Source organism: Pyrgilauda ruficollis, unplaced genomic scaffold, assembly GCF_017590135.1.
Source record: "Pyrgilauda ruficollis isolate IOZ18807 unplaced genomic scaffold, ASM1759013v1 scaffold96, whole genome shotgun sequence".
In the NCBI taxonomy this organism is placed as follows: Eukaryota; Metazoa; Chordata; class Aves; order Passeriformes; family Passeridae; genus Pyrgilauda; species Pyrgilauda ruficollis.
In genome coordinates this window covers 1,084,900-1,105,424 of record NW_024531710.1, presented here as the reverse complement: position 1 = coordinate 1,105,424, position 20,525 = coordinate 1,084,900, and the positions used below count along the sequence as shown (strand labels likewise).

Sequence of the window (20,525 nt, the reverse complement as noted above, 5' to 3'; positions counted from 1 at the left end):
GGCGGGCACAGCTCAGCAGCTGAATTGTGTCTATTTCAGCCATGGTTCTCCTCTGGCAGTGGTTTCCTTGCCTTTGCTGTCCCCAGGCTGTGGGGCCCAGATGGACACCAGGAGCTGGGCTGTTGGAGTTTGGACATGGCTGCACTGCAGCTGTTGTTTGGAAGCCGTATGTCAGATGTAAGGTTCAGGAGGCTGGGAAGGACTGCACCAGTGCCTTCCAGTCTCCATTGGCATTTCCCAAAGCACCATTCCAAGGGACCACAATGCACCTGAGGAATTCTGACAATTGTCTTCTGCCTTAAAGCTTTTCATGGACTCCCTCATCCTCTTGCTATGTATAGTAAAAGGTCTAGTAAAAGTCAGAAACATTTCCTCTGAAGAATGTCTTGCTTGGCATCCTGGATGAGCACAAAAATGTTTGTAGATGCTATTTTCATATTTTACCTACTGTGAAATCTAAACCTGCCACCCAAATCCCCGATAAAAAGTTTTGCTCAAAGTAGTATATAGTCAAAAATTAAAACCAATTTTTTCTTAAAAAATCAGACTTACCCTGACTTTTTACTACAGAGTGGATTGAAATGGTACATTCTGCTGCCAAACAATTTAATTACTGGGGGGAAAACCCTCAGGAAGTGTGTTCTTGGCACTATGAAACAGAACACCTGATTTTTAACCTCTAAGAGCGGAGGTGGAAGGAGAGGCAGTGGCTGTCAGGGAAGAGTTCCACTTAAGGCTCCTTGTTGACACTGCTGGATTTCCGAGTGAGCCCGTCCAGTCAGGCTGAAATCCTGTTTATGCTGGAACCAGGAACAGTTGGTTGGAACTCCCCAAGGTTGACGCTCGGCAGCCAGCTCGGCTGGAGCGCGGTTTTCTTACATGGCGCTGACGGTCTGCGCGCTTAGTCCTGATTGGCTGAACCCGCCGCCACCCGGCCAGCCAGCCAATGGCTGCTCGCGTCCGCTCCGGCCTAGGCCCGCTCCGCAGCGCTCCGGTTACACAATTGAGGTCGTTGGCTGCCTTTTGGTTATGGCACTGGGGTTATGTGTAACTGTGAGGCCTTCAGGCCAGCTGTTAGCCACCACAGCCTTGGTGTCCTGTTCCTGCTTAGAGCAGAGGGGATACAGAATTGTGTCCCCCGTATAAAGCCCTGCAAAGCCTGGCTACCCCTGCACGGCGCAGCGCCCCATGGACATTACCCAGCGCCACCAGGACCTGGGGCAGGGACCCAAATCAACCCAAATCTGCTTCATCACAGGCAGGGCTGGGACTCACACCAGATACTCTGACAACTCCTCAAAGTACCTGGACTGGAGACCTGCTCTGGGCTGTTTCGAGGAGCTCACCATGGCACAGTGAACTGCCCGTGCTGATGGCGTTGGAGCCAGCATCCCTGGGAGCTGCTGGGAGGTGACTGTGCTGCACCAGAGCTCTTGGGTGGCATGGGTGCTGGCACAGCCCAGCGTGAGGTTCAGTCAAATAATTGGCTTTGTGGTTGGAGGCCAAACTAAAAATAACAGGAAAGTAGTGTAACATTTTAGAGGGCTAAAACACGCTCCGTTTATTTTTATGAACCCCAACAGCAGCAAAGATGGTTTCAAAACACAGCTGTAACTTGGAAATAGTAACAGGAAACATTTGGGTTTGGAAGGACTGAGATAAAACACTCTAAAAAGATCTTTTTATTTTTGGATACAGATCAAGTATGACCAGTGCCCATGCCCTCAAAATACATTTTTTCAAGGAATTTTCCCTTCTGGAAGAAAGCTTCACTCCTTTCTCCTCAACGCTGTCTGCAAGTGAATCCTCACATTTCTCCTCCCACTCTCATGCAATGATGCTTTCTTCCTGCTACACCTCTGACCCTCCAGACTCTCTCTACTTGCACTTCATTTTCCCTCACAGAGTCCCTGCACATTCCCTGTCTTCTTCAGACCATCAGGAAGAAACCTTGCAAAATCTTTTAAACACCAGCTACAGACTGCCCATGGAGTGAGTAGGGGTAACTGCAGCCCGCAGCTCTGCAGAGCTCTGAGCAGAGCCCGAGCCCTGCTGGAGCCCAGGGAAGTTGCAAGACTTCCTCACTCCGGAATGATCTGCCCGGGGCTGCTGCTGGGGGCAGCAGGGAAACAGCAGCGCCCAGAGCAGCGCCAGTCAGTCGGTTGGAAATCAGTAAGTCCTGATGTATTCTTGGTGGGGACAGACAGCTTTTGCATGAGCAACCACCACAGGACTATTTTTCTTTTCCTACACCCCAAAAATGCGAGTGAGTATTTAAAAACAGGTATTTAAGAGTGCTTAAAACATCCTAAGAAGGTGAACAGAGGCAACCTCACCTAGAGGAATTTCTAATCTTCTACTGACACTAGAGGATAGGTGCTTTGGAGAGGGTTTCAGGGAAGCTTTAGAAGTGTTACCCTGTGCTCAGGTATTTGCAGCTGTGTTATAACAACTGGAGGAGCTGATTTGGGGAGCTGCCTGAAATACCTGGTGTCAGCAGTGTGCTGAGTGTGGTCTGAGTGCTGCTGCTTCACTGGTTCTGTGAGGCTTCGCTCAGGTCCTGGTGCTAACAAATTCTTAGCTCTCTTCTTTTTCAAGTCTTTGGATTTTACTTCTGAATTTCACATATCTTGCATATTCATATGAACATTTATGTGAGGGCATGCAAATCAGGAGTGTTCTCAACATTGACATCCAGGTATCTAAATGTGCGCAGACACCTGCACACTTCTCAGGGTTCTTAATTTAAACTGAGTCCTGAAAAGCCTTTCCAGCTGCAAAATGCAGCTTTGAGCTAAGCTTCTCGTGTGCAAGGGCATGGGCCTCTGCCAGCCCCAGAAGGTGCTGCAGAAATGGGGCACCTATGTTTCTTTTGCTTCTTTTTCTTTGCAAGACCACAGCTTTAGAGAATAGCTTGTCTCTGTGTATTGTGCTGGTTTCTTTTGCACTGTAATTGTCCTCTCTCTTCCTGCAGCCGATCAAGTCATATCACTGAACTTAGTGCCTTTTTTTCCCCCTCTATTTTTTTCCTGTCCGCTCACACGCACCCATGGCAAGGAGCGGCCTGACACCATTTGACATCTCCTTGCTTCCTCATTTCAATATTAACTGTTCACCAGAAGAGAAACAGGTTTGGGGTGCGGGTGCTGAGCACTTGCCTGTCTCTGCGTGTGAGCCACAGCTCTTTTGCCCTCTGTCCCTCACAGCCACAGGTCATTTCTCTGAGCTGCCTGGGACAGCCCCATGCTATTGGCACCAGCCTGACTTCAGGAGGGACAGGTCTGTGGATGTGCTGCACTCTCTGCTTGGGCTGGGGTGCAGTGACAAGGCTCAGAGCTGTGCCTGCTGCTGCTCTCACCCCACAACAGACTTGCTGAAGGATTCCTACCCCTCCACAGAGCAATAATAATGACCCAGCTGCAGTTTAAAGATGCTTTTTGGGTAAGTGCGCATTTACTTTGCGTTTCCTATATTCAATGTATCTGTATTTTAAATTTTTTAAAAACACAGCTTGGTTCTGTATATAGTTTAAAACTAATTTAATGCTGTTCTGTGTTCCCAGTTTAGTTTAGTAAAAATCCAAATTTGTCTCCAAGCAAAAACATGGTGTTTAGTAATGTGTTTGATCCTGGGCAGAAGGATGCAGTGTAAAGAATCTGTCCAGTCCCCATAAAACTACTGGCATTCCCAGTTCCTGTGTTAGGGCCAGAAACCTCTTTTGAAAGGGGCATGGATTTGTCTGTCTCACAGTGCTAAGAACTTGCTTGTAGTGAGTGTCCTCAGCTCTAGAATGGCTCCCAGAGCAGGTGAGCTGTTGCTAATTATAGGCTAAATTCCCTCCTGTTTAGTGAAGAGCAGAGCCAGCAGCTGCGAGCAAAATGCTCCCGCTCAGCTCCCTCCAGGCTCCCACCCTGCTGCCAGGAGCATTCCCCGGCATGTAGAGCCCAGGAGCTGTGAGGTAGCACAGGTTAGAAAGGACCAGCAGTGACACTCCACAGCTAAGCCCAAACTCAAAGCTGACCTAAAAAACCAGCAAATACTGAAATGAGAAGATCTGCTCCATACTTGTTATTTGACTTTTGTTTGAAAATCCTTTTGGTCTCCTGTTTTCAAGCTCTTTCCCTGCAGTTACAAGGTAAAAGGACCTTAGTCATTTCTCTCACTATGATAATCTGAGGCTCTCTTGCAATTGGAGAAAGTCCAAAATCAAAATTCTATCGTTGCAAAGTCGAGTAAACAGGATGTTATGTGGTTGCCTCTTTTCTGGGCAATCATTTATCCACATCGAGGACTGACTTAAAGAAAGACATGAAGCCGTATGAATTTTTTCTGCCATTGCCTGGCTGTTCTTTCTGCTTGTGCTCTCTTTCTCTCCACCCACGCTTTAGGGTAAACCCTCTCTTGGTAGAAAACAGAAGGGCAGAGGCAAAAACACATTTCAGTGAACCACCATCCTCCAAGCACTTCCAGGAAGCCCTCCCCACCCCCACTGCAATACTAGATTTGAACAGTTAAAAAGAATAAAAATACAATGAGGAAATACGAAAGTCGGTGTTGATGTTAGGACTAACTGTGCATGACCACACCTATGTGAGATTCTCCTCATTTGTGCACCCACTGAGTGCACAGTGCACTGCACAGGGTGGGACACAGCTGTGGGCCAGTGCTGCCCTGCGAGCTTCAGCCCTTGCATTGCTGAACTTCCCTGGAAAACAAGCCACCTGACTTTTAGAGCTGGTATATTTGGTATAGTTACTTTTCAATGCCTTGGTCTTCAGGGAGAATCAATCAAGCTCTGGGAGTAGTGTGAGGGTGATTAATGCCAGCTGACAATCTGGCCAGGCTGGTTCTTCATGGCTCTTCTTCCCTAAACTTCTCTCCTGTGCTTAGTCACATTACCATGACTCAAATTCTTGCTTAGCTTTGAAGCTAACAGCTTATTTAAAGGAAAGCATCTTTGGATTTCTTTATTTTTTGGCTGGAAATGTATTGCCCAGCTTGATTGAGAGGGCAGGAATGTATCTGATTGCAGCATAGAAGCTTTAGCCATGCAGTAAGTCTTTAAAAGTGAAAACTTACAGGATATTGCACAACACAACACAAGTGTGCAGCATGCCCCCCAGATCACAAGATCAGCAAATATTTTTGCATTCATAAGGATCTGTTGTGAGAGGAAAATGTATTCATGTGGTTTGCTTCAGCAAGCAATTATCTCCTGTATTTGGTCTGTACACTGACCAGAAACTGCCTTTCTCATTGACACCCAAAAGGTGTTTGCCCCATGGTGGATGCCTCAACACAGAGCCCTGATCTCTGATTGCTGCACCCCCTCTCTGTGCTTCACCCTGATGAGGTGTCCCTCATCCCTGTCAACAGTTCCCTACTCCATCATCAGGGAACTTTTGGATAAGCAGGCGTTTCTGCAGGACCTGCCTCAATGTAATATATGTAAAGAAACCCTAAAAGCAGGAGATGTCCCAACTAGCAGAGAAAGAGCACCATTCATCCCTCCCCAAAGTTCTCCCTGTTCATAGAACAGGGTGTGCTGTCGTCCAGGAAAATGCAACGTGTTCCTCATAACAGGTTTAAGTTTTATCCTCTCTTCCAAATAAATGTAGCAGTGATAGTACTATACTAAAACTTCCACATTTAGTTCATTTGTATTTTTTTTTTTTTTGTAGCATAGCCTGAGCAAAACCCGTGGTTTTTTTTAATTACAGTTTTTATTTCTATATACTCCACACTCTCTGTAATGGTTTAAGGGACAGTTGCTCAAAGTCTAATATTTTTTGGAAAATGTTAGTGAGATGGAAATTCAGATCGGGTTTGATAGCCATTGCAGGGCAGTTGCTGATGGATTAATATTCTGCTGGGCTGCTGTACAAGCCTGGCAGATGTTACCTGTCTTCTCTAGCATCATATGAGACAGGTAGGGAAATGTCCATGGTAATGGGGAGTGTGTATGTGGCACCAGCCGAGTTCCATGTTAATGGGGTTGTGCTAACAGGCAGAGCAACAGTAATTTTTTTTTTGTTACAAAAACCACTATCTGAGAAAATCTTTCCCCCTCAGTCACAGTGTCTTTCTGAGTCTCATTCTCTGTTCTTGCACTCATTGTTGCTTTTCCTTTGCAATTTCTGTCATTGCCTTTCCTTCTATTTAGTCTCCCTCCAACCTGCTGCTCAAAACTGCAGCTGCAGCCCCTGAAATGCAGCTATTTCTGGCTAAGAGGTAGGAAGGTACTGGCACCACTTCCTGGCTTTCCATACCCACCTGGGAACAGGGAATGAGGGAAAGAGAAGGAAGAGCTGGTTGGTTTTGGGGCAGGCTCCAAAGCGCCCAGAGTTGAGTGGGAGCAAATCTATTCTCTCGTACAGCTTTGAATCAAACTCAAGCAGCCAAGTCAATTCTGAAAATATGTCATGGGCTCCTTAAAAATAAGTGCTTGAAGTGTGAAATGCTTGCTCCTTCTCAGCTGTGGGATGAGCTTGGAGCTTGTGAATTCTCACAGCTTACATATAAAAGTGTGGGGGTGATGCAGGCCAGCAAATATGAAGCAGGCCTTGAACATGAGCTGGCAGGATTTGCTCCCCTGCCCTGCTGTAGGCTGGTTCTTTCACAACCCTGCCTGTGGACCCGTGGTTGTGGTCAGACACTGCAGCAGTGGGAGTCATGGATGTGCTCCAGGAGCAGGGACTGTCACAAAGATGCTTAATGTCTCTTGCTTTGATTTCAGGCTATGTTCAACCTCAGATTCAGTGTGAAGTGGACTTTGTATACTGAGCCTCTCAACTCCTACTGTAGCTTTTTTCACACAATGGTCTGTTATATATGCCAAAAAAGATGTAATTAGCTTCACAAATAATTTAGCTTCTGATGAGACTCTTAACTGTGGAACAAGAGCTCCGTGGTGATAAAAGTCACAGTAAAGCTATTTCCTGAACTTATTAGGCAACATACTGAAGAAATACAGCATCAATTGTTTTACTCAATATAGGAAGTTTTTTTTATACCAGGAGCTACCCTGCTTTCCTGTAGAGGTTGAGCTTTGCAGGGCCCTTTGTTTTGCAGCAGGTATGTGAGGAGGAAGTGATACTGGGCAGGTTTGTTGGAAGGAACTGGAGCTGGGGAAGCTCCTGCCAGCCCAGCACCCTGAGGCTGAGCTCGGGCAGACAGGAATGAAGCTGGCAAACCTTCCAGCCTGGCATCCCAGCTTTGCAAGTGGGTGCCACCAAATTTGATTTGAATGGCATGGCACCAATTGCATCTGACCCTACTGACACAAGGCAGGTTAAGATAAATCATCTCCCTGCACAAGAGCACACAGGTGGGATCTGCTGTCAGCATGTCCTGCATCTCCCTGCACTCCAGAGGCAGAGGCATGGCCATGGTCCTGCATCTCCCTGAGCTCCAGAGGCATGGCCATGGTCCTGCACTCCCTGAGCTCCAGAGGCATGGCCATGGTCCTGCACTCCCTGAGCTCCAGAGGCAGAGGCATGGCCACAGCACTGGTCACATCCAGGCCAAGTCATCACTGCAGGATGTGTAGAAATGGGGAATGAAGGGGGAACCAGCTTGGAAAAGTTGGACTGATTGCCCAGCAGATGCCTGTGTTTGTTGTGAGGTCGACTTTATCTCCACAGAAGAGGCTGCTGTACTGGTTTTTTACATGTTATTTCTTCCACCATTTCCCCAGCTGCTCTGGGAATGACACTTGGCTCCCTGGGGCAATGAGAAGCACCCAAGGAGAGTGGAGGGGGAGCAATCACAGCTGTCATTGAAACTAGAGGAAATTACAAGTAGAAAACCTGAGCAGTTACCGTGGCTATGGAAACACTGGTGCTTCATAAGTCACTTCTGGGCAGAGCACAACAGCTGAAATGAAGCTCAAATGAACTAACACTAGATGAATGGATTTACAGAGAGTTCATTTTGGGTCAGTGACTGAAATAATTAGACAGTTAAATACAGTTTATTATAATTTTCTGATGACCATGTTGCAACTGAGAGGTTTAAATACGAAAATTCGTTGATTGATGAATTAAGTCACTGTGACAACTTTGTTAGTATTTTTACACAACTGTATCTGGTTTGTTTTGATCCATCCTGCTCTGCAAAAGTTGGTTGGTTTTACTTGGGCTCAGGGAAGGGGAGGATTCTTATTTCTGCCAATTTTAAGTGTGCCATGAGTCTGTATTTTAAATATGGAGTAGGTGAGTCATGGACTCTTTGCCCACATGTACACGGCCACGTCTAACCAACACCACTTAAAGAGTGTTTGTCACACCCAGCTTGAAATGGAGCCTCACTCAAAGGTCAGAGGGTGTCCTCTGGCTTGTTAGGGCAGCCCACTGAGGTGCATTTTCTGAGGCAGAATGGCGGAGGCTCAAAGGGGCCTCTGGACATCTCCAGCCGAGCCTCACCCAGCACAGCGCCAGTCCCAGCACCAAGCTCAGAGTATCTCCACAGATGGAGACTCCACAGCCTCTCTGGGCAAACTGATACTGTGTCTCACCACCTCTCAGCAAAAACCTTCCCGTGCTTAAACAGGACTTCTTGAATTTCCACAGGTGCTCCTTGCCTCTTGCCCTGTCACTGAGTGCCCCTGCAAAGTCCTGGCTCCATCTCCACTGCTCCCTCCCACAGGAATTTAAACACACTGAGCACCTTTCTGCAGGCTGAGCAGTGCCAGCCCTCAGCCTCTCCTTCCACCATGGGTTCTCAGGGTGAATCTCAGAGTGTCCCAGGAATCTCATTTCAATAGATTTTTTCCTGGCAGGACTGTGTGATTCACGCCTGTCCCTTTCCTCCCTCCAGGCTGACACTCCTGACACTCCTGCAGTGCAGCAGAGCTGCCTCTCCTTCTTCAGTCACTGGCTGCAGACACTGAACTTGGGCTGCTTCCTAGGCACAGGGGAACACCTGGAATTCCAATAAAGTAATACTCATTGCATGCTTGTATGGAAGGCAGGTTAGGCTGCTTGGTTATATTTCAGCTCCTTTAGCTCAAGAAGACCTTCTTCTGATTTCATTTTCCTGCCTTGTCACAGCAAAGTAGATTCCAGCTGGCATTTGGCACAGAAAACACTAGTTTCATCTCCAGTTTAATCTAGGTTTTGTAATAAAACTTCTCTCAGCAGCCATAGTTCAATAATGTACAAAGCTTGCTGTGTCGTTCAGTAAGATTTTGGGGATTTGAGGCTGGGATGAGGTGAGGGCTGGGGGAACAGCTCTGTGTGGAGATCACTCAGGTTTGCTCAGGCTGTCACAGTGAAAGAAAAAACCCACACTGAAAATACGCATCTGGATCCCAATAGCTTTTCAGTTCCCCAGAGAATTATTCCTTACTGTACATAGAATTTAGTACTTCTTTAAAGTGGTGGAAAAATGTCACTGAACAAGACTGAGGAATTGAAAAGTTCCATAGCTCCTCATACAACTTTATTTTCGCTTGAAATGAAAGGCAACAGTCTTGGGAATTAAGTGAAAATGTACCAGCTCAGGCTAGCTTAGAGATACCAACTCCTGTGGTTCCATTCAGAGCAAATAAATAAATAAACACAAGCTTTTTTCTTTTAGTGTAAGATCTTTTCAAATCCAGAAGCTATTTTGTGCTGCTCTCAATTTGTCCAGGCTTAATGTATTCCTAATATGAAAGAAAAATAAAAAATAAAGGGTGGGGGAAAAGACAAAAAGGAAAATAGGTGGTCAGCAGCTCTGAGGTCTGAGTCTCATCACTTGATGCTCCTCGCAGTAGGTGCTGTAATTACTGAAGGGTTATTAACAAGTCAGGACTGACAAACAACCCTGGGGCTGCTGCTCAGCAGGATGGAAATCCCCAGGAGCACCAGGAGAAGGAAAAGAGGGCCCTGCCATTGAAAGAGCCTGGATGAACATTTGGTTAGGACATGGGTTTCTGACAGAATCTTTTTTTTTGTGGGAAAACACTGTTTTACTGGAAGTAGGGGTGCTGCTTTGGAAGATAAAGCTGGGCTTTGATGAAAAAGTTCACACCTGGTAAAGGCTTTCTCTGGAGATGGAGAATGAAGGTGCATTTGCTAACCAGAGAGGAGGAGGAGGAGAACAGGCTCCTAAAAGCCCTCTGTAGTTCTGGGAGCTCTGCAGGGGGAAGGCACACTCTGGAACAGGAACTGGAGCTTTCCTTGCCCACAGCCACTGCCTGCAGCCTGAGTCCAGGCATGCCTTCCCTGGGCCACGAGGTTCACCCCCACATGAAACAGCTGGAGAAAGAGGTTCAGATGAAATTCCCCTTCCCTGGACAGGCAGCAGATGGGGGGTGGTGTGGCAGCTGTGGCAGGGGGTGTCTCAATCAGACACTAATGCAGTGTAAGAATGTTGCATCATATTGAGTAATAGGATATGTTGAAAATTATTATTTAGGTGGCAAAGATCTCTTGTGAAATGGAATTGGTAACATGTAGATATTGAAATAATCTTTACTAAGAAGTGAAGTAAATTTTTAATTCATTCCCCTTCTACAGCAAGAATCTAGGAATATTTCCTGAAGTTTTACCCTTCCCCATGTGCCATGGGACACCTGTAACAAAGAGAGCATGGGTTCAGCAGTGACTTTTATGAAGTGCCTTTTTCAGAACTGATAGGAAACAATTCTAAGCATTTTAATTCAAGGAGGAAAAAGACACATAGTTTTTTAAAATAAATTAATGTACTAACTAAGCAGGTCTGGTTCCAGTGGCTCTGTAAGACCTGGTGGACAGTTGTCTCTGTGCTTGAGCAAGTCAGGGCTACTTCAGGTTTCACTCACCGTGGTCTGGGACTGAGCTCACAGTGCTTGTAGAAGGAGAGGAGACCTCTTATAACAGAGAAGGAAACTGGAAGTGGATGAACCAAAGAGGAATAGAAACAAAAGTAATCTCTGACCATTATTTTGTGTAAAACAGAAGTATCCTCTACTTGTAAGATTCTATTTCTCCTCATTTTTCTTCCAGTTTCTCTTGTGTAGCTAATGTTACTCAGTAGGAGACTGAAGGAACATCTGATCTCGCCATTGACATGTTTATCTGTCATGTTTCAGAAGGACCATGGCAACAGTGCTGTGCCTTCTGAAAGACAGGTGCAAATCCTCACTTCTGGCCTCTCTGTTGGCTCCCAAGGAGAAGCCACTTTAATTTATGGATTTAGCTGTTGTCTGAAGTCATATGGAGAAAATACAAAGGGATGCTGCCACCTCAAACCTGTGTCATGTAGCCACATCAAACTCCCATTAAAAGCTGGTGAGGGATTCTGCTGCCTCCTGTCCCATTTCTTACAATCTCCATCACAGAGGTGTTCCAGAAGTTTGTTCTATATGGATTTCCTGAATGGATTCCTAGTTTTTCATCATGCTTTTTGTTGTGATGCATATCTGTCTCCTGGCTCCTTTCTCCTTCTGCTAGCCCAGGAGCACTGGGGCTCTGAACTGCACTCAGAATAATGTTTAATCAAATTATTAAGAAGACAACCTAAAACAGAGATAATAAGCACAAGCAGGGTCCTTTTAGTAGACTGGAATTGAGACTTTCCTGTCTCAAGGCTGTTCCCTGTGTGCCATGAGTCTGCCAGCCAGCAAACCACCTGCAAAAGTGAGGCAGGCTTTGTGCAGCCATCACTTTGGATCCGTGCAAATCAGGGGTGATAAAAATATGAAGAGAGCCAAACAATATGCTGTGACTGTAAGAATGCCTAATACATAACATACGAGCAGTCTAGGATGCCAGTGAGAGGGCTCGGGCTCAGGAAGCTGAGGAGTGAATTCCTCTGTCAGCAGAACTCTAAATCAGCCATTTCCTTCTCGGAGAAAATCCCAGGGTCAGGAGCAAAAGACCACTGGGGAGTTACTGTTCTGATCCGTGTCATTTGCACTGCTACTGTATAGTTTGTGGATCCCAATTTCACTTTGACTATCCTGGCTGCTGCAGGTTTGAAGTCTGGTGAGAATCTCACTCTAGGGGCAGTGGGAGAGGCAGTCTAGCAGCCCAGCAATTGGAATGCTGCAGAGGCAGTGATTTTTCCCTTCTGATTTTTGAAGGTCCCATTCAAGGTTCACCTCTATGCTGTTTTCTGACAATAAATACCATTTGCTCCCCATGAAAGGTACTGCATGTCAGATTTAGGTAACAGGCTGCAGCAAAACTGCAAACTAAGCCCTTGTGGAAAATGCCCAAGTCAACTTGTGGAATTATCACCAAAATTCCCTACCTATATCCTGAGCAAACATTTATGTTTTTGATACACAAAGAGTGAATTTACAAGAAGTGACAGAAATCTTGTACAGCCCGCTTCAATCCACCTACTCTTCCTTGCTTTTTCTGCTTATATGGGGAAAAAATCAATACTTTAAAAAAATAGATTTTTTAAAGCTCATATAAATTCTGCAGTCGGTCTTGGAAAGCACAAGTAACCACCACATTCCCATCCATTCCAACTGATTTCAGCCAGTGGGAAGAAGGAACTCTTACACAGTACAGCACCAGCAAATGCTTTTAAACCCACTAAGCAGTTGGTTATGACATGAACGTGTGTGTAAAAGGTCTCGTATCACACCCAGCACTGGTCAGGGGAGAACATTTTGGTCAGAGGTTTCCGATGTGACACCACTCTGCTTTGGGCATGGTGACCTTCCCCCATGTGTGTGCTCAGCTCAGAATGGGGTTGCTGAGCTGCCTTTTCAGCTGCTGGCACATTCCCAGGGCCAGGCAGAGGAAGGCCAGGCTGAAAAGCTGGGGTTGGTTTTGAAAAGGGCTCCTTCATGTGCCTCTGCAGTGGAGCAGAGCTGGGACAGCAGCTGTGCAGCAGGAAGCAGCAGCAAAGCAGCTCTTATCACAGCAGGGCACCCCTGAGATAAGAGCTGGACAGGGGATTTCAGCACACACACAGCAGAGTGCTCACTGCTGTCCTCTTTATTCCAGGAGAGTGGGATGGTGCAGAAAGACAGCAGTAAACTACCCAAAACACTTTCTATCAGGAGTATGTTTCTAGAAACACTAGGAAATTTTAAAGTGTACCAGGGGAAAAACCATGAAACATAAAGCAAGTGATTGAATTACAGTGAAAAGCCATGCCATGACAGGAAATATCCAGTCCAATGTACTTGGAGATTCTAAGTAATATTTGGCTGTTAGGTCTGTTTGCTGCTCCTCTACACATACAAAGCCCTTGGCAGAGCTCTTGACAAGGAGACTGGCAGATCAAGGGAACAAGACTTGAAACACTCAGGGCCAGTACCCAGTGGTATGATGCACGAATACAATTAATTGATTTAACTCAGTCAGAACAACTAACTTTCAGTCCAGGACTTAGCTATCATGTGTGATACCACTGTGGATAGAAAGGATTTATTTCTGACAGTTGAAAAAGATATTGTCAAAATGATGCTTGTTCAAAACTTCACTGTGCCCTGTTCTCTCTAAACTTCCTCCTCACACCAGTAGTTATTTCCTTTGTAACTCTGAAAAAGTGGATCTTAAGTTTTTATTTCACTAAAACTGTTATGTTTACCTAAACTAAACTAGATATGAATACAAAAAAAATTCGATTTAGAGAAAAATTCCAAAAATACTCATAACATATTCAGTATCAATTAGTTTTCTCTTTGAAAATCTGTATTAGTAGTTTATTTGGATCAGGTAGCAGCATTTGGCATTTTCAGTCCACAACCACGTGAGAACACTTCTGATACAAGCTTTGGAAAAATATCATTAGGAACCAAGATGAAGAATGAACTTTGACAGCTAAATACTTTCAAACTTAAGCAAAAGTGGGGGGGGGGGGTTAAAATATTGTTTTTAATGTTAGCAGATAATACATTTCACATAATTCCTAAGTGAGGGCAGATTAGGCTGAAGGAGCCCCTGAGAGCTCTGCTATGGCTGTCATTGCTCGTGCCAGGCCCCCTGAGAGGCAGAGCAGGTACTGTGTGTGGATTCTGATGCTGTGTTTAGCACCACAACAGCTCAGCACTGTCCTGCTGGGTACTGAGCAGTGCACCCAGTGTCTGCTGTAGAGATTTTCATTTTCCAGCCCTTCCTGCCCATCAGGGTGGTGCCACTGCCCAGCTGTACCCTGGGGTTACTGTCCCTGTTACCTCCTGGACCCGGTTCCTTTCAGAAAGCAGGTGAGCAGGTGCTGCAGCTGGAGATGCTGGGATGAGACCTTTCCTGCTGAGAGGCAGAGCTGCAGCTCCCAGAGCCCTGCAGCAAGCCCAGGTGGAGCTCTGGCACTCCCCAAACAGGACACACAGCCTCAGCAGCAGAGGCTGCCCTGGGGGAGATGCTAAGGTGCTGCCAAGCTGGCTAATCCTGCAGGAGCAGGGAGAGCTCTGAGTTGTGCTATGTAAAGCACCTCTAAACAAAGCCCTGGATGGGGAAGCCAGGTGCCAGCATGGTTAGAAATGCTCCCAGGAGAGCAGCCACAGCAGAAAAGCCCAGAGTTGCCTCACCACAGCCACAATGGCCTGATGAGCTCACATCACTGTGACCATCACCAGCTGGACATGCAGGGTGTGCCATGAGTACTTTGTACATGACTTTGGATGGGTTTGCTTCAGACCATCACCAGCTGGACATGCAGGGTGTGCCATGAGTGCTTTGTACATGAGTTTGGATCATTTTGCTTCAGTTCTATCCATTGGAAAAGCTATTTACTGAAAGCTGCTTCAGAAATGAGCACAGCATTTTAGTCTTTCTTCCTTGATATTATTACAATAGTAGCCTTTTTACTTCAAAATGTAAACTCTTAAAAAGCCTTGCAGTTCCATCTGAGCACCCAGCAGCACGAGGCTCTGAGGAATATGTTCTTGAATAAGGCTGCTCCTTAGGGAGTTAAAGGCACAAGGTCACTCAGCTTGGTGCCACCAGAAGGTAAGAAGAAATGGTGTCACCCCCCAGCAATCTGGGTACTTCCTACCCTCTGGGCAGGGAGCTGACACTGCTAGTCTTCCCTTGCAGACTTCATCACCAAAGCAAATTCCTTGGAGCCTCTCCCTGATGGTTGCAGGAATCAGCTCAGGGTCAGCCCTGAATAATCTCTCCCACAATTAACTCCCAGCATTTGCCTGGGTGGTTACCCATGGAGAAACCTGTACCAGGAGGGACAGGGCACAGTCCCAAGGCACAGATCTCACAGGAAAATGCTGATGGGAAGAGGGAGCAGCATTGTTAATCCTCAGAGGGAAAAAGTGGAAAGAAGAATGGGTATCCCAGCGTGCTCACTGTCATCATCTCTGCTTGCAGGGTTCCATGCCTCCTTTCAAATGTTCCAGGAAAAACTGTTCTGCTTAAACTACAGCACAGAAGTTGTAGTTTATAGGGGTTTATAGGGTAGTTTATAAGGTAGTTTATAGGGTTTCAGTGCTGTAATCCCCTCCACATTTATTTTGTCTCTGAAAGAACAGTGCTGCTCATTGCACTGGAGGGAAGCAGCTTTTGTTACTGGGTAGAGGGGAGGAAAGGCTGCCCCTCCTTTATCAAGGATTTTCAAGAAGAAAACAAGAAGAAAATCCCCAGGCAGAGAGCAGAGCACACGTGCAGAGTTAGGGGGTGAATTTCAGGACAGCACAACTCTGCTCAAAACACTGAAATTCTGTCAAGCATTTCTTGTTGGTAATTATAGGCCTGTTGGACAACAAGAAATAACTAATCTTTTTTAGTAACAAGGATTAAATCCTCTTTCACAGCCACACAGGCTTTGACTACGCAGAATCCCTTTACTGGCAATGGGAGAAATTACTGGTGGTGAGTCAAATCGCCCTCTTCTAAGCAACTAGATTTTAGTATAAGCAAATGATGTTTTACACATTTAATGCCTATATTTATTATCTAATTAAAGCATTTTTCTAATTTCTAAAAAATATAGTTCTTTGACTATTCATTAGTTCTTAGAATCATAACAAAATCCTTCCTGAGAAGTACTAAGCATTGTCTGACTAGTGCAGCTTAACAGCTTTTGCAAAACCACTCAATGCGGGTGCTAATTATAACACAAAATGGTAAATGGAAAATAGAATAGAGGCGAGACAGCTTAGCAAGGCTAGACAGTTGTTTAATGAGATCCAATCTTGCTGTCTGATTGTCTTGACAAAGAAAATGTGGGGTCAGTTATGGTGCTACACAGGAAATCCTTAAGACACTAGATAAAAACACAACGGGGCTGAACAGACAAAGCAGAGGAAGAACTCTAAAATGGGCAAAGACACTGATATGGGGCAGGTGCTGGATCCTGCCATAAGACCTGAAGAATGGGCTGGAAATAGCTGTGCTTGAAACAAATAGGTAGGATGAAATATTGTACAGGAAGTATCTGATAACCTTCAAGCGTGGGATAACAGAAAACAGATAAAAATCAAAGTTTCAAAGTACAAAATGGGAGTAAGAGATCAGTAATGAAAAAATCCAATATACTCTGAGACCTTGTTGAATAAAATAGCAGGAGAAGACAGAATTGCAGGTATATCTGTAGATCATAGCTCATTTAAGTGCCACTGCTATGATTTGATAGTGAAAGAAGGCAAATACAATCCTCTGATGGACCAAAAGTGGTTTTTTGAGAGCTGACATTAATGCCATGGTAAAAAGCATTACTTGGTCTTTACTGGAGTGGTAAAGCATCATCCTTGTCCAACATGGATTTATCCAGCCTTGAACAGGTGCTATAACAACACATGGGAATCAATGGGATGACAAAGCAGAATGCCAGGAAAGAGCAGAGGAGGTTTGTTTGGATGCAGGGAGAGGCTGAGAGAGGATGCAGTTGTACAACACGTGAAAGAAGAAATAGAGCTGTTGAAATAAAAGAGAAACATTTGTGTAAGTAAGCTGAAGCCTGAGTGATTCATGGCTCCCTTGTGGTTGGAAATTAAGAAGCAGTGCTGCAGGATGAGTGCCCAGAGCAGCTCACACTTGTCTCACCCTGGCTGTGGCGTTTCCTCTCCCTCTGCAGCCCAGGCAGGTGGCACGAGCTGTTCAGAGCACAGCCAGAGCTCTGCCTGCGAGCCCTGGTTTGCATTTCTGACCCTGGTGGCTCTGAAACAGGGCCTCCACATTCTTTGGGAACACAGAGGAGGACAAGGAAGCAAATTTTGAGATGAATGCCCCCCAAAATGGAGACAGATTAAATGAATCCTCCTTAGGAGCCAAATCTCTCTACAAGGACCAGCTAGAGGAACAAACCCCAGAGGAACCTGGCAGGCAGCGATGCTTCCAGGGGCCTGATGAAACTGCCCAGTGGACTCAGCCCATCAGGCTGCCCCCAGCACACTGCTGTGTTTGTGTGCATGTTTTTGGGTTATAACAAGTGGGAGTTGCATTCTCTGCTTAGGGAATTTAATAAGTGTTCTCTCAGACATAAAGAATTTGTCGTCCTTTCAGTGTAACAACTGCACCAGTTTAAAATAGGTGGGGAAAGACACCAGCTGAGTTTTAGCATTCACTGGACAAAGAGAGATATTGAACAGAAAGGCAGACTAACTTCACAATGAGCTTATCACTCTGCCTTCATTGCCTGTGGCAGTGGCTGACTGCTGTGGTGATACCAACCCACAGGATATTTTCACTTACCTCATGGGCAGCATTTCTGGGACAAGAAAGCTGTGTACACAGCTATGGGATATAGCTGATTGCATCTGAAAATATACAATTAAAATGCTGGGGGTGTGAGTTGGTTGTGGAGCATCTGACCAGAGTTTCTGCCAGGCAGAGGGAGGCATTTATAGTAATTTTTTTTGCAGCAGCAATGCCTTCTGCCATTGGAATGTCCTCAAAAAAAAAAAAAAAAAAGAGAGAGGGGGAAGTGCTAAGTCCATTGTCAGGGTATTACCCAGAAGCTTTCCTACTTTTGTCTCTGAATGGCAAAACTTGCTGCTTCTCATTTATTTCACAGCAGGACCCCTTCCTGTGATGTGTATGTAAATTGCCCTTGGAAACATTAGGAAAACTAATGTTTTGGGCTTGAGATCCTGTTTCTTCAGGGGTGATGGCTTTAACAGTGGACTGTGACACGGGAAATGTTACTACAGCCTGTAGGTTTACATGGATTGTCTGCAGAAATTTATCCTAGCTCTTGAAGAACCAAAAAAAATTGTTCCTAGATCTGCAAATCTCCACAGAAGCCCCAAGGCCTGTGTGAGCAGCACCTCACCTGGCTGAGGCTGCCATGGACCGCCACCATTCATCCCCAGAGCTCCCCTGCTCCTCTCCAGTCCCAGCAACAAGGAAGCCAAGGCACAAGCCCAAGTGCTCAGCAGTTGCTTGCCAGAGAATCTTTTCCAAGTACCAAAACTTAAACAGCTGTCTTCTTCACAGTGGTGGTGGAAAGCAATAAAGTAACCCATTTATTAAATGGTAACTGCTTAGGGGACAGTGGATGGATGTATAAACTGCATTCAGTTCATATGTAAGGGCTTGTATTGTAGATAAACTGCTTGAGGGAAGGAACACACTCATTCTCTTTATGGTTTCACAGCCCGTGATTTTACCATAATGCTGTAACATAAAGCTCAGAAAACATTCCCCACTCCATTTTCAATAGCATTATCACTATGTACTGGTTAACTCAGGCTCCCTGTGGAAAAATGGCTTGTCCTGATCCTGTTGTGAGGCAGTGGGAGGAGCAGAAGTAGAACACAGAAATGCTGTCCATGAAAACACCGCTGCCCAGGTGGCACAGTCACTGCCCCACAGGCTGATATTTGTACTGAGCTGACTCTGACCTTTCTTTTTAGAAATATAGTAAGAGGAATTAAGAATCAAGAATTATAATTAAGGTAAGAGGAACTGATGTGCTTAACAGCTATTACTTTTTCTTTCTGTCTTCAGTGCAAGGAGTTCACCTTCCACACTGGCTACGAGGTGCTCGTACAGCGGCTACTGGAGGGGAAGAAGATGTGCAAAGATGTGGAGGATTTGCTCAAGCAGAGGTATTGAAAACCAGAGTGAAAAAAAGTGTGAACAGCCTCCTTTTTTTGTCTCATTTGGCATCTGGAAGGGAATAGCAGGCTGTTTCTCAGTTTGGTATTGTTATGAGGTTACATAGAAAAACCTGAGTAATTTGAATCCCAGCCTTGTGCTGTGAAGGCAGATAAATAGAAATCTCAAAGACTTGAGAAGGGAAAAGAAGGTTGAAAGAGTCAGAAACCCAGAGCTCCACTAAGCTCCTCATTATGAGTCCAGAAGCACACAGTAGCACCTACATCCACAAGTAGCATTTTTAAGTTTCCCCTTTTGCAAGCCAAAAATGACTTGCACTTTTTTGTTTCTCTTTGAACATGCTGTTGCCACAGGCACTGTTTCAGTTTCCTGCCAAAAATGAGACTTTTTCAAATACAAAGCTACATAAAATGCTACCTAAAGCCTTACCCAGACACTCAAACCAGCCCCTGTTGTTCACCAGCCTTAGCAGGCTTTGAGTAACGATGTTGTAGTTTATGCTCCTGATTATGTGCTTCTTGGTGCTTCTCAACAGCAACTATGGACAGCTGACAATTTTATGGGTGAGAAAATATGTATCACACTGCTGCTCTGGCTCCTTTGCCATTCATTTTTGTAGCTGTGACTTAGAAAAACAGCCCTGAAATTTGGTTCTGTTTTTAGGTGGCTTCAGCAGCTTCAGCATGTAGCATGAAGCACACACTTACTCAGGCATGGCATGCAGGAAAGACCACACAAACAGGGCTTATATATCCAGGAGGCAATCTCAGAGCAGCTCATCTCAGCACTGTCACCTTATGAATATTGCTCTGCCTTCCTGCTTTTTCTTCCCATGCTGTCCCCATCTACTTTTTTGGGTTTAGAGTGGTTTTCTGAAGGCTGATTTTAAAGCCCTAGGACTTTCAAAGGGGTGTGACTTGTCAGACTCAAAGGTGGCCGTTTCACATCCTGTGAAGTCTCCCATCTAAACCTGAAGCTATTTAAGTTGCTTTTCTCAACCACCAGTGGAAGCCTGTGGTATTGGCATGCATCACACAGTCCTGAAGTCACATCTGCCTGATGGCAGCTTAGCTGCCAGTGTTTAAAATAGCTCCTTTATGCCTCATACCTTGCAGAGACCAGAACTGCACTGCAGGCCTTGGGCAGTGCAATTCTGCATCAGACGCTACACACGCCTGTGCTCCTTCCAAAATATCACAGAGGCTTCTGAAAGTTGCAGGATGAGGTTTTTCCTGGTTTATGGTGGAGGCACAAAGTTCTTTCCATAAAGAAGAAAAAATACATGTACAGTCATTTTGCAAATATTTCCATGAGGTTTTTCACATCCCCAAGACATTGCAGAGATCCTATGTAGGTGTGTGTGCCTGTGTGTGTACGTGCCTGTTGGGGGGAGGAAAAGGAGATGAGAATGGGCACCAAGTCAAAGATGTGATTTCCAGTTTATCGCTGGCAGATGTTTGTTTCAGCTTGTCCTCACGTCACTCGTAGGAATGACCCAGCAGAAGATCAAAGGATGGGATGAATCTCTTCCTAGAGGCTGCCCATACCATGTGGTTCACGTTGGAGTTTCAACAAGGACTCCTG

At 45.5% G+C, this 20,525-nt stretch overlaps 1 protein-coding gene across 3 annotated transcripts in view; it reads left to right on the top strand.

The window, feature by feature from the left end:
- Positions 1–2,042: 2,042 nt before the first annotated feature.
- The window catches only part of PSTPIP1 (proline-serine-threonine phosphatase interacting protein 1), a 50,537-nt gene continuing 32,054 nt past the window's right edge, over positions 2,043–20,525 (top strand). The window contains exons 1-4 of one of the 3 annotated variants that reach the window (XM_041489732.1): positions 2,043–2,172; positions 3,207–3,279; positions 3,399–3,441; positions 18,831–18,931. In XM_041489732.1, the coding sequence (XP_041345666.1) occupies positions 3,409–3,441; positions 18,831–18,931 (134 nt within the window). In that variant the 5' untranslated portion in view covers positions 2,043–2,172; positions 3,207–3,279; positions 3,399–3,408. The other 2 variants (XM_041489730.1, XM_041489731.1) reach the window with 2 other exon arrangements.